The sequence below is a fragment of the Colobus angolensis genome, unplaced genomic scaffold (genome assembly GCF_000951035.1).
Source record: "Colobus angolensis palliatus isolate OR3802 unplaced genomic scaffold, Cang.pa_1.0 Scaffold236, whole genome shotgun sequence".
Classification (NCBI taxonomy): Eukaryota; Metazoa; Chordata; class Mammalia; order Primates; family Cercopithecidae; genus Colobus; species Colobus angolensis.
In genome coordinates, this window is record NW_012115555.1 from 445,924 (window position 1) to 458,832 (window position 12,909).

At 52.5% G+C, this 12,909-nt stretch overlaps 1 protein-coding gene across 1 annotated transcript in view; it reads right to left on the reverse strand.

Annotated features, from left to right (window-relative positions):
* Positions 1 to 4,579: 4,579 nt before the first annotated feature.
* ABHD16A (abhydrolase domain containing 16A) overlaps positions 4,580 to 12,909 on the reverse strand; it is a 19,350-nt gene continuing 11,020 nt past the window's right edge. Inside the window, exons 6-20 of the mRNA XM_011944700.1 lie at positions 10,979 to 11,052; positions 10,642 to 10,764; positions 9,433 to 9,547; positions 9,207 to 9,308; positions 8,165 to 8,228; positions 7,709 to 7,758; positions 7,221 to 7,344; positions 6,639 to 6,743; positions 6,350 to 6,413; positions 5,874 to 5,930; positions 5,666 to 5,728; positions 5,450 to 5,526; positions 5,268 to 5,366; positions 5,124 to 5,170; positions 4,580 to 4,921 (exon numbers count right to left, since the gene is read on the reverse strand). Of these exons, the coding sequence (XP_011800090.1) occupies positions 4,838 to 4,921; positions 5,124 to 5,170; positions 5,268 to 5,366; positions 5,450 to 5,526; positions 5,666 to 5,728; positions 5,874 to 5,930; positions 6,350 to 6,413; positions 6,639 to 6,743; positions 7,221 to 7,344; positions 7,709 to 7,758; positions 8,165 to 8,228; positions 9,207 to 9,308; positions 9,433 to 9,547; positions 10,642 to 10,764; positions 10,979 to 11,052 (1,248 nt within the window). The 3' untranslated portion in view covers positions 4,580 to 4,837. The remainder of the gene's footprint in view (positions 4,922 to 5,123; positions 5,171 to 5,267; positions 5,367 to 5,449; positions 5,527 to 5,665; positions 5,729 to 5,873; positions 5,931 to 6,349; positions 6,414 to 6,638; positions 6,744 to 7,220; positions 7,345 to 7,708; positions 7,759 to 8,164; positions 8,229 to 9,206; positions 9,309 to 9,432; positions 9,548 to 10,641; positions 10,765 to 10,978; positions 11,053 to 12,909) is intronic.

A 12,909-nucleotide genomic window follows, 5' to 3' on the forward strand; every position in this document is an offset into this window, starting at 1 on the left:
GTGCACAGAGTGATAGACAAAAAGAATCAAAGGGCCAGGCGCGGTGGCTCACGCCTGCAATCCTAGCACTTTGGGAGGCCAAGGTGGGCGGATCACAAGGTCAAGAGATCATGCCGGGGGCAGTGGCTCACGTCTGTAATCCCAGCACTTTGGGAGGCTGAGGCGGGTGGATCGCCTGACGTCAGGAATTCAAGACCAGCCTGGCACAACATGGTGAAACCCCGTCTCTACTAAAAATACAAAAAATTAGCCGGCGTGGTGGCATGCGCCTGTAATCCCAGCTACTCAGGAGGCTGAGGCAGGACAATTGCTTGAACCCGGGAGGTGGACGTTGCAGTGAGCCGAGATCGTACCATTGCACTCCAGCCTGGGCAACAAGAGAGAAACTCCATCTCAAAAAAAAAAAAAAAAAAGAGAGAGAGAGAGATCGAGATCATCCTAGAAAATATGGTGAAACTCCGACTCTATTAAACATATAAAAATTAGCCGGGAGTGGTGGCGCGCGCCTGTAGTCCCAGTTACTCAGGAAGCTGAGGCAGGAGAATCGCTTGAACCCGGGAGGAGGAGGTTGCAGTGAGCCGAGATCGCGCCATTGCACTCCAGCCTGGTTAGGGGAATGGAGCGAGGCAAATGAGGGGCGGGGCTGTAGTAACCCGGCCGGGAGAGGGCCTTGGTCTGTTCCGGGAGCGGCTCGAGACTGCGTTCTAGAGAGGAACCAGAGAGAGGGTCTTTAACCTAAATATAAAGACGGAGCAAGACTCCGCCTCAAATAAAATAAAATAATAAAAAGAATCAGAGAGCCAAGGCTCCTCTTGAAGCGAAGAGGGCAAAGGGCAAAGGGGAAGCACAGGGGAACCTCATGGCGCCCTCTGAAGCTCCCTCTCGAATATAATCGCAACGAAAAGGTCAACGACTAGAGGCTTTGCGAGGCTGAGGCTGGGCTTCCGGAGGGGATCACCCTGAGAGATCCGGGAGGACTTCCTGTGGCATTCAAGCGACCGTGGGCCTTGAGGGAACCGGGGGGCAAGACACTCCCCCAGTATTCGCGGAGTGTGTTCTCGAATTAGTATTTCGAGGAGGGGTGAGGCCGGGACAGGGTGGGGCCTTCTTCGGAGGGGGCGCGGCCTCTGAGGAATTAATCCCGTTTTTGTTGCGTTTTGCTTCTCCCCTGTCGACGCGGCAGGGCCAGCCCAATGCGTGCTAAGAGTCCGGAGAGTTCGTTTCCATGGTGACGGGTTCCGCGAAGGTTTTCCTGGGGTGAAGAGGCAGGGAGTTGAAATAGTCGCCATGGCAACAGCAGCAGAGGCCAGTATCCTTGCTTGAGAGCTCCTACCTAGAGTTAAGATAAGCAACCGAGTGACGAAACAAAGAAGGCGGGGCCTGGCGACAGAACGCCAAGGTTAGGGGAATGGAGCGAGGCAAATCAGGGGCGGGGCTGTAGATGACCCGGCCGGGAGAGGGCCTTGGTCTGCTCCGGGAGCGGCTCGAAACTGCGTTCTAGAGAGGAACCAGAGAGAGGGTCTTTAACCTATATATAAATGAATGACTGGATTCCTGAAGAATCCGGTATGGCTTGTTGACTGGATGGATGGATGGATGGACAGATGGATGGACGGAAATCTGGCTATCGCTGACGCCTGAGCTCCCCACCCTCTCGGGCCCTCCACCTCCGAAGCCCTCACTCGCTTGTGATAGTCCTGCGAGAAACACATGCCTCTCCTAGGAGCAAACCCTCAACCCAAGCAGGCAGCCCAGAGCCAGTCCAGCACCTCACACTGGAGGCATTCAGGGTGGAGCTTAGGTCAATGAGAAGGCGTAGGATGAGGCTTTTTGGCCCAGCCAGGAGCCACTTCTTCACAGGTTGCCCGTCCAGGGTGTAACTTTCCTTTCTCCCAGCGCCATCTTCTCTCCTAGTTTGCCCAGCTCCTCAGGGTGCCTGGACTTTCAGGCCTCACCCTGTGTCCAGCATAGAAGGGTCCAGCGCCCCAGCAACTGTGGGCGTCTGCATCTCTGCTGATCATCCCCTGGAACTGCCGGAACTTTGCTGTATAGGGTGAGGAGCGGACAGGGGCCTGGTCCCACCCCTGGGTGGGGATTGGTTCTGAAAACAAACACAGCTGTTCTGAACCTTATTGCATAACGAGTAATCTGAAGTAGGCTGAGGCCCCTGGGTGGGGGGTTCAGAATTCACATGTTGAGCCTCCCTTTCCCTACCCAATTTCTGGTATCTAAGGGCCCCTCAGGGCATCCACTGTTCTCTACAATTACACGCAGGAAGATGGGGGAAAGTGGCAGTAGGGGCAGTTCAGCAGAGTCACTAATGGCCATGTCCAGAGAGGGGTGTCCTTTGTCCCCAAGGTAAGGGAGGTGAGACTAGGCACCCTTTTGGTGGTTTTTTTTTTTTGAGACAGAATCTCACTCTGTCACCTAAGCTGGATTCCAGTGGCACCATCACAGGTCACTGCAGCCTCAACCTACTGTGATCCTCAACCAAGCGATCCTCTTACCTCAGCCTCCAGAGTATCTGGGACCAAGGGCGCATGCCACCATGCCTGGCTAATTTTTTAATTTTTTGTAGCGATGGAGTCTCCCTATGTTGCCCTTTCCAGTCTTGAACTTTTAGGCTCAAGTGATCCTCCTGCCCCAGCCTCCCAAAATGCTGGGATTACAGATGTCAGCCACCATGCCCAGCTCCTATTTGCATTTAAGGAACTTCCCTTAGCTGAACAAAAATTTGGTTTCCAGGGGATTAACTGTTTTGTTGGATCTGGGAGGGCGGGATTCAGAATTGTGCAGCTGGCTCCAGAGCTTCATGTTCCACACTTCCCATCATTTGCCCCCTGGAATGGGACAGAGGAGAGGGCACCAGTATCAGCTGTCCACCTGTTCACTAATGGTGGAGCATTATGGAGCTGTGGTCACCTCCCTCTTCTAACTCCAAATTTCAGGCATCACATCACCTGATTCTCAGATCTCCACTTCCAGTGGAGACTCAGTATACCTTCCCTTAAGGAGTTGCAGTGCTAATGGAGGCACACACAGCCTCTGCCCTGGGGGTTACAGATGAGCTTCATGCACTGGGTTTGGAGAAGACACAGAAATTTAGCCAGAGACTCTATCTAGGACATCAGAACATTGTTGCCCATGTTAAGCATCTTGCTCAAAACAATGGACTTGGCTGAGGCGGGTGGATTGCCTGAGCTCAGGAGTTTGAGACCAGCCTGGGCAACATGGTGAAATCTCTACTAAAATACGAAAAATCAGCTGTGCATGGTGGCGCACACCTGTAATCCCAGATGCTTGGGAGGCTGAGACAGGAGAATCGCTTGAACCTGGGAGACAGAGGTTGCAATGAGCCGAGATCGTGCCACTGCACTCCAGCCTGGGCGACAGAGAATCCATCTCAAAAAACAAACAAAAAACCACCCCCAACAAAACAAAACAAAACCACAATGGACTCAGGGTGATAAGCCTTGGGGTCTTTCATCTGGAAAAGAGAAGTTTCCAAATGAAAAAGTGGCCATCGGCCAGGCGCAGTGGCTCACGCCTGTAATCCCAGCACTCTGGGAGGCCGAGGCGGGCGGATCACCTGAGGTTAGGAGTTTGAGACCAGCCTGGCCAACATCGTGAAACCTCGTCTTTACTAAATATACAAAAATTAGACAGGCATGGTGGCGCATGCCTGTAATCCCAGCTACTACTAGTGGGGCTGAGGCAGGAAGATCGCTTGAACCTGGGAGGTGGAGGTTGCAGTGAGCTGAGATTGTGCCACTGCACTCCAGCCTGGGCAACAGAGTGAGACTCCGTCTCAAAAAAAAAAAAAAAAAAAACAGGCAACAAACCAGTGGAAGAGGGACTCATTCACTGTGTTCCACAAGGTCCAAAGATTAGAGATAGATGGAAGTTATGGGGAGCCAATGTCCTCAGGTACAGCCTAAGCTGCTGCTTCTAACAGAGCTGTCCAAAAGGCAAAGTATGGCTCTGAGAAGACATGAGTCCTTGGCACCTGGCCCTCAGGCCCTGGCAGGGCCTGTGTTTGCTGAACTGCAAAAAGGCTATGAGGACAGAGACTTGATGACATGGCAAGGTGGGTGTGCAGGGTTTGCTGCATAAGACATGGGGAGCAGGCCCTTCCTTACTCCTCATGAAGATAACAAGAGGTGAGCAAGGAAAATTGGGGGCACTGCTAGTAACATCATGCAGGTTGAACCTGGAAACCAACAGAAGCACTGGGTAGGTGAAATTGGATCCTAGAAAGCTCATGGGCCATAAGCAGGAGGGGCCAACCATAGGCTCCTGGGGTGGTTGTATGCAGGAAGAACTGAGGAAGGAGGCGGGACGGGCCAGGGAGCCTGCACAGTTGTGGTAACAGTAGGCACACCAGGGAAGGGGGAGGTTTGGGGACCCGCTGCCTGAAGATAGCTCAGGTTAGGGGCTGAAGGCCTGGGAGGACACAGAGATGGAAAGGGTTAGATGAGCTGTCTAGGGTTAGGGTTTCCCAAAGCCTCTTTGGGGCCTCTGCTCTCCTCATTACCTGCCCCTGGCTCCCTGGACACTTGAGAAGTGATATAATTAGCCAGATAGTATAAAAAATATCTTTTTATTAATTATTAGGAATAATTCATTCATGTAATGCAAGATGTATGTTGGAGAAGGTTAAGTATAGCCACATGAACGAGGGGAAACGTGCAAGAGGAACAGTGGTGAGAAGAGGGATGGCCCCCCCACTTTCCACAAACTATAAACAGCAACATGAACACAGAGAATCACAAATAAGAGGGTCTTTCTTCATGTCTCCTCTCACCCCATTCTTCCATAATGAGTCCCAGTGTGGTCCCTAGAGGTGCCAGGGCATCTGGAAGTTCTGAGCTGGGAGTGGGGTGCAGTGAGTGGCCTCAAAGTTGTGCAGATGCTTCCGAGCCTGAGGAAAGGAGGTGGGACAGGTGGGGTACAGAGCACTGTAGGGAGGGGCAACCACTGGACTCCCTCCCCACCCTTCGCCTCCGCACCCACCACCCACTCTACAAAAGCTGCCACTTCCAATGCTTATAGGGTATTCCCAGTCCCCCTATGTGAGCCCTGGCCATTCAAGAACCCTTCCCACTTCCCACTCCTTAGCTCACCAGAAACAAAGCCAGCTGCCGCCGTCCATCTGCACTCATGTCCTCCCCTGCAGAGAGGAGGTGCTCAAAACAGGCCACACATGTGGGTATTCATCCCCTTCCTAGGCTCTTCCCACCCCCTTTCCTGCCCCAGGAGCTCCTTACCTACGCTCCAGGGGAAGTCAGGCCCGTGTTCTGCCTGGTAGGAGCGGAGGACAGACAGACACCAGTCCTCTTCCACCTCCCATCGGCTGTAAATTGAGGCTGGTCAGGGAGAGAGATGACAGCCAGTCAGCAACCTGACCTTGCTGGGCCCCCACCCCAAGCCTCACTGGATCCCTTCTCACCTTCCTCCAGCTGTGAGGAGGCCTCCAACCACTGCCTCACCACTTGAAGACCCTCCTCTGCCATCACCCTGGGATACCTACAGAGGAAGCGCCGGGACAGGTCAGGGCTGATTTTTTTCATTCACCATTCCTGAGCCTTTCTGCCTCCTTCCCTGTGCTGGTGTCAGTATGTGTGTGTGTACACTGCCCCCAGCACGCACACACCCTGACTCTCACCGATGCTGCAGGAGCTTCAGCAGGAGGTCATTGCCTCGGTTGGACATGATGTCCTCAGGAACCCTAGGAGTGAGAAGAATGTACCCTGGAGGGGCTGGAGGTTAGGAGGAAAGGTCTAGATACCCGGGTTTCTGGTGAGCAGAGGTGGAAGGGGAAAATTCCTGGCCATCTCTGGGATTGGCGAGGGCCGACCTTCCCAAGCACTCACGTGGTAGTGATGATCTCATCCTTGGTTCTCCGGATCAGCAGTACAGGACCCAGGTATCTTCAGAGAACAGAGCAGTGGGAAGGGAGAGCTCAGAGGGAGACGGGTGACAACAGGCCCACCCCCATCCCCGCACTGGAAGCATTCTTATCCCCTTCTACAGCACAGTCTGTGACCAAGCCCTTCACTCAGGGGTGAGAGGGAATATTTAAGAATGGGCATGGTTCAGTCTGGCCCTGCTGGGAGACCCCTGCTGTGCCAGGCCTTAACCCTTTGGTTACCAGATCCTGAGGTGGTCCAGAGTCCCAGGGGACCTGGGAGGGCCAGTTGAGGCCAGTTTAGGTGGTGGCAGGGTCACTTGGGATGTCAGCCAGTGGCCTTTTACCAACTTGCACTTTAGTACTGGTTTCAGCGTTTAAGTGCCCAGCAGAGCTGTTTAGGGGGCAGCTGTTCGATGCTGGATGCTGGCCGGCGCTCACCTGCACAGCTGCTCTGCATTGTTTAGATTGAGATGCTGCCTCACGGTCCTGGTCACCAGGCCCCCTAGAGTGGGATAAAGGTGAAGGGATGGCAGAGACAAAGCCTTTGCCCAACATAAAAGTCCTCACTGTTCACGGAGAAAGAAAACTGAGGCCCCCAAAGGAGTCCTCCTGCTTCCAACAATGGGGTGACTTACACCCCACCCAAGGAAAAGGGAGCCATCTCAGAACAGTTCCCAGTTCCAGACCACCCCTTCCCAGGAAGGGCAGGCCCAGGAGATGCACTCACTCCAGCTGTCTGGCATGACCTTCAAGGCCAAGGGCACCAGGTCATCAAAGGAGGCATCCAGGATCACAGCACTAACATCTGGGTAGGACATGGCGGCCCACGTGGCTGGTACCAGGGCAGGGAAGAAAAGTAAGAACTGAGAAAGGCTCCATTCTCCTCACCACCCATGCTCTCATCGCACTTACCCTGTAGGCCAACTCCATTCCCCCTATGTTATTCCTTGTTTTTTTTCTTAACCTACTTTACTTGGTCAGGGAACTATCTGGAGAGGATGGGGACAGAACACTGGAGACAGTGCACTGAAGATAACAGGCAGGAAACATTCACTTTCCGTGATCTCCCCACCCAGGACCTGGGTCTGCTTTTCCTTTTAATGACTGGGCACAAGAGGGGAAGGAAAGGTGAAGTGTATACAAATACGATAGCTTCTTCCAGGCCCACTCAGAGATTCTACTTCCTCTGTCTTCTTCCTTGAGCCTCCACCCCACCCCAGGGCCACTAGTGCATTTCCCCACCTCTCCTGGGTAGGGCTGGGTGGTCCTGAATCTGTCTAAAGTAGGGGGATGGGAGGGAGGCTGGTACCAGTGAAGCCACCGATGGACCAGGCATAGATGATGATGTCCTGGGGCTGGAAGCCCAGGCGGTGGATGGCAAACTGGACCACCACATCCATGGCATTGGCCTCATTCTGCGGGAACGGCACCCCCTACAGGAAGAAGGGCAAAGTCAGGATTGTGTCAGCACCAAAGGCCGGCTCACCTGTCCCTCCCAACGTGGACCCCTCCTGCAGCCACCTATGACAGACAGAGAAGGTGTAGAAGGAAGGGATGGTAGGAGAGGTTGTTCTTTCCAGAAGACGGATGTGTACAATGAGATCCACCTCCATCTCTCCCACCAGCCCCCCACTGTGGGGATGGGGGCATGGCTCCCAGTTCTGCCTTCACAACCTCCTAGCCCCCAGCTCTCAGGTGAGTGGGAGGCCCTTCAAGAAATCCACAGCCCCTCTTCTCCCTCCAATGGCTGACCAGAGGGAAACAGACATAATTCAGGGATTCCTGAGATGGTCTCACCGTGCTTCCAGCAAAGCCTGGATGATTCCAGCCCAGGACTGAATATCCAGCTGTAACACAGGGGGAGGAGGAACTGAGACCTTATGGCCCACACCCCTTTCTCCATCCCTGGGGGAAGGAAGAGCAGAAGTACTCCCCAGCTTACAGGCAAATAACTGCAAGCCTTCCCAGAATAGGAGATGACACCAAAGGTTCTGAGGCAGTACAGGGAGAGGCGTGTGACTGTGTGGGGTGTGTGGTAGGGGAATGGAACAGAATGAAAAGCATAATTAGGGACACAGGCCAGGGGAAGGATGTAAGGTTATCAAAGCAAATGGCGAGTGGACTTTTCCCTAAAGCTGAGAGACTCAAAACCTCACCCAGAGAAAGTGGAGGCCAGGGGAGGTCAGATCAGTGTGGGAGGCAGGGACATTCCCTTCAAACAGCAGAGACAAGGAGGCTGAGTCACCATCCTACCTTCCAGGGGCGTGGAGATGCAGCCCACCTCGTAAAACCCAGCATTCCCCTCACAGCAGATCACCTAGGAAGGAGGCAGGAAGGAAGGGCTGGGGTCCAAGTTGGGACTGAAAAACTCCCTTTGGGCAAGGAGGGCAGCCCATGAAGAGCTTTGCAGGGAAGAGGAAAGGGCATGTCTCTGTTTTCTCCAAGGGGAATGGAAGCTTCTCATTCCACAGGGTCCATAAGAGGAGAAGCAAAGGGATTACAAATACTCCTCAGAGGCTGAACTGCTTGACTACCCAGCCATGTCCACTTTTCCTTGGAAGATTACCAGCCAGCTAGGTCTCTCTCAGGAAAGGGACTATGGAGATGTTTTTCCTTTCTAGTTTTCGGGTCTGTTATCTTCTGTGACCATTGCTATTGTGTGGTATGCTGACTGCTCTCCCTATCCCCCTCTGAGCTCCAGTCTTATGGTCAGATAAACTGTAATGCCATGGCGCCCCAAGCTGAAGCCCACAGGTGGTGGGATTTGCATGAACTCTCATAGCAGATGGGCAGAGCCAGGACTAGAACCCAGCTCCCTACACTCCTGGCTTAGTGCTCTTTCCACGGCTGCTTCATGGAGGCAGGAGACTTTGAAGCCAGGCTGCGTGGGTCCAAATACCAGCTCTACTACTTACTGTGAGGTCCAGGAAAGGTTTTCTGTGCTTCAGTTTCATCTCCTATAAAACAGGCTAACATAAGCAGTAACTATCTCACAGGATTGTTGTGAGAATTAAATATATATGCTTCATATACACTATGAGAAATATATGTAAGTCTGAAGTGCTGTCAAAGTGGTAACTATTAATACTAGTTTCTGGTTCTTGAACGTCTCTCCTACTTCATCTGTTTCTCTATCACAGGGTTTCACTACATCACAAGGTCTTTAGGGTGGAGCTAGGAGATGGGATTATCCCAGTAGTGGTTCCTCCAGGGAGATGCTATAGCATTGGGGTCCCCAGACCTCTACTGCCTTCCTCACACTCACCCCACCTCTGGGCTCCCTGCTCCCTCTTACCAGCTTCTGTCCCTGGGGCTCAGCTGTCCCCCGCCGGTCCACAAACATGGTGTCAATCTCATTGCCATCACAGGCCAGCAGCTTTGCCCGGCGCCCATTACACTGAGTAGGGGAGATGCAATGGCCAGGTTGCCAAGGGGCAGAAGGCCACATCACAAGGGTGGGGCAGGGGAGGTGGGGGTGGGAGGGGAGGGCTGTAGGAGATGGGCGGGCAGGGAAGCCTCACCTCTTCCACCAGTCGGGCCTGGCCCTGCAGCAGCACAGGCATGAGGGCCTTCTGGAGCAGGTACACAGAGCCTGGATACAGCATCCGGCGCCCCAGGGTGTGCGCCACCAGGTAGCTGTGGGGAACACAGGTTAACAAACCCCAACCCTGGTGAGGCGTGGGAACTGTGCTGGGGACACTGTGCTGGGGACACTCACAGACTGTAAGGCCTGCTTCACCTCTAACTTTCACAGCTTTACTTTCCTATTTCAAGCCTTAATGAAATATGTACCAAGCTGATGTTTTTCAAACTTTTCTTAGCGCAACCTTTGTAAGATAAATATTTTATATTGTGGCTGAGTACACACATATCCTGTATGTACAGAATTCTGAGAGTTTTATGATGTACTTTCTATACATAATAAATGCGAAGTTATCAGATTATGATTTCTTAAAATCTAAGTACAACATATTAAAGGTCCCCAAATAAATAATACTTTAAAACATGATGGTTGTAATTCAAAACCTCAAATATGGCTTCCCTTCCTGACCAATTAGCACACTGTCAACGACCAACCACTAAGTCCACCCTGTTCCTTGGTATTCTAGAAGCTGCCTCCTAACTCCCAGCAATAGAAAATTCCCAGTGTCTGTTCCATTGTAAGATATAGGTGGTTATTTCCATTCCTTCTGACATCATCAGTACCCACGACTGAGCTTTATTTGGGATTTACCACGTGCTCTCAAGCACCCAGGCAAGGCAGGAGCCCTTCAGAACATGTTACCTTACTTAATCTCAGCAACCTTGCAGGGCAGGTTCATCACAGGTGCAGACACAGAGGCGCACAGGGGCCCAGAGCCAAGGTGGAGTAACAACCGGGCAGAGGGGCCACGACGGGTACACAGAGGCCACCAGAGCCTGCCCTAGCTACAGGTGTGTGTCCTCCCCACCCCACCCCACCCCCACTGCTCCTTCTCAGCCTCACTGCAGGAGCTTTTGTTCATATCCCAGTTCTTCATTTACTACCTTTGAGACTCCAGACCTCTCTGAGCCTCTTTTCTTCAAACATAAATGTGGATAAAAATGACTTTGCCATAAATGATTTACACAAACCATACGACACTAGGCCCAATGAGTGACAGCCATTTTACAATGGAGCATCCACTCCCAAAGCCCTCCTGAAATGGCCCCTCCACCCCAGCAGGCCTCTCCTCCCTGCCATTTCCCACCTGGTGATCTGACAAGGCAGCTTCTTAACACGGTTGAGGAGGGTGTCTGCTGTTCCCCGGTGCAGGGGCTCTGGGCGAAGCAGGGCCACACCCCGGCGGGAAGGGCCCCCTCGAGACTCCTTCCTGAGGAAGGGAAAGATGCAGGGAAGGATGGGGTCAGGAGCAACAAGCTGGACGTCTGAGATCTGGAGAACACTGGGGGACTAGGAACGACATAATGGCACTGGAAGGCAGGCACTGTGACCTGAGAGGGCATGGAGGTGGGGGACAGGGCAGAGCAGGGATTATCTGGAATGGTTCCAAGGGGAGGGATAGAGCAAAAGAACTGGGTCCTCACCGGCTGCTGGGTTCTTCCCAGTGGAAGTCGACTGGCCAGCTCCGGAAGTCAAAGTTGTACTTGGCAAGCTGCCTCTGCAGTGGACACGAGAGTAAAAGGGGAGGAAAAGGGGTGTTGAGAACTCAGGGGAGGCCCTCCTACCCACCCTCAACAACACCTTTGTTATCCAGGGGTCTGATCCCCATACATCATGGGAAAACCAAGCAGAGGTCAACACCCTCCCAATTCTCAGATGGAAAATTCTAATGGGACCAGAAAATCAGGCGAGATGGTATGCCCCATCAGGTATCAGGACTGGCCTGTCTGCCCTCTTCCAAGCTAGGAACCTAACACTCTGCTTTTCTAAAAAACTAAGCCTGACCCACCCCCAGGAGAAGTGGCTGAAGGTGCTAGTGCTTTTGAGTGATGGGGTAGAAGGGGGCCGCTGGCTGGTCACGGTCTATTCCCCACCTGGGTCCCTTATGGGGTACTATCTTAGAGGCTTAGACATCTCCCAGCAGATCACACCGACAGACCCAAGGTTGAGTGAGACAGAGAGGAGGCTGCAGCCTCAAACTCCCAGGCCCACGTGATCCCCTACCTCAGCCTCTGGAGTAGCTGGGACTACAGACATGTGCTACCATGCCCAGCTAATTTTTAAAATTTTCTTTAGAGACAAGGTCTTACTATGTTGCCCAGGCTGGTCTCGAACTCCTGGGCTGAAGCGATCCTCCTGCTTCGGCTTCCAAAAGTGCTGGGATTGTAGGCATGAACCACCTCGCCAGCTCCACATGTTTTTTGAGGACAGTGGGAGCTGCGTCTTTTTTTTTTTTTTTTTGAGATGAGTCTCGCTCTGTCATCCAGGCTGGAGTGGCAGTGGCGCCATCTCGGCTCACTGTAAGCTCTGCCTCCTGGGTTCATGCCATTCTCCTGCTTTAGCCTCCCAAGTAGCTGGGACTACAGGCGCCCACTGCCATGCCTGGCTAATTTTTGTATCTTTAGCAGAGATGGGGTTTCACCGTGTTAGCCAGGATGGTCTCGATCTCCTGACCTTGTGATCCACCTGCCTTGGCCTCCCAAAGTGCTGGGATTACAGGCGTGAGCCACCGCGCCTGGCCTAGCTGTGTCTTAATACTTGACTGTATTGTCCCCTGAGCTCCCAGCACTCTATTTTGAGGGTTTTTATTTTCTGCACAGAAATTTTTTGACACTTCAAAAATAATTTGAATAACAGAGAGCAATAGAAAAATTATACAAAAAGGTAAATGGCAAAACAAGATGAATAAAAGCAAATTTCAGGCAGGCTTTGCTCAGACCTGCTCTCAAATCTGGACTTAGCCACTTTCTTGCTTTATGACTCCGAATGGGTCACTTAACCTCTTTTTGCCTCTGTTTTCTCAAATTTACAAATAAGGGTAATAATGCCACCTCACTCAGCTGTTGTGAGGATCAGAAAGGTGTGTGCCAAATGCCTCAGCCAGTAGCATAGTATAGGGCATCATTACACAGCTCCATAAATAGTGTGGAATAGCCAGGAATGCAATGACGGTGGTCATAGCTGTTTGATCCCAGAAACCTCCCATAACAGAAAAGAGCTTTATGGGGCCCCAAAGCCCATCCTCAAAGATAATCACAGTCCAGCACCAGCTGGCCTGGCACAATTCCCAAGACACTGAGCCCTAGCTTTTCTCCCTCCTGGCACCATGCTGTACTCCCAGGCACAGGAGTGGACATACCCGTCCACCTTGTCCCATCCACAAACAAGGGTAACATGGTATTCAGTGTATACAACAAAAATAAACATTTATAGAACTGAGCTGCTGTGATACAGAGAAAACTACCTTCTAAAAAACATTGTGGGCTGGGTGCAGTGGCTCACGCCTCTAATCCCAGCACTTTGGGAGGCCAAGGCAGGTGGATCACCTGAGGTCAGGAGTTTGAGACCAGCCTCA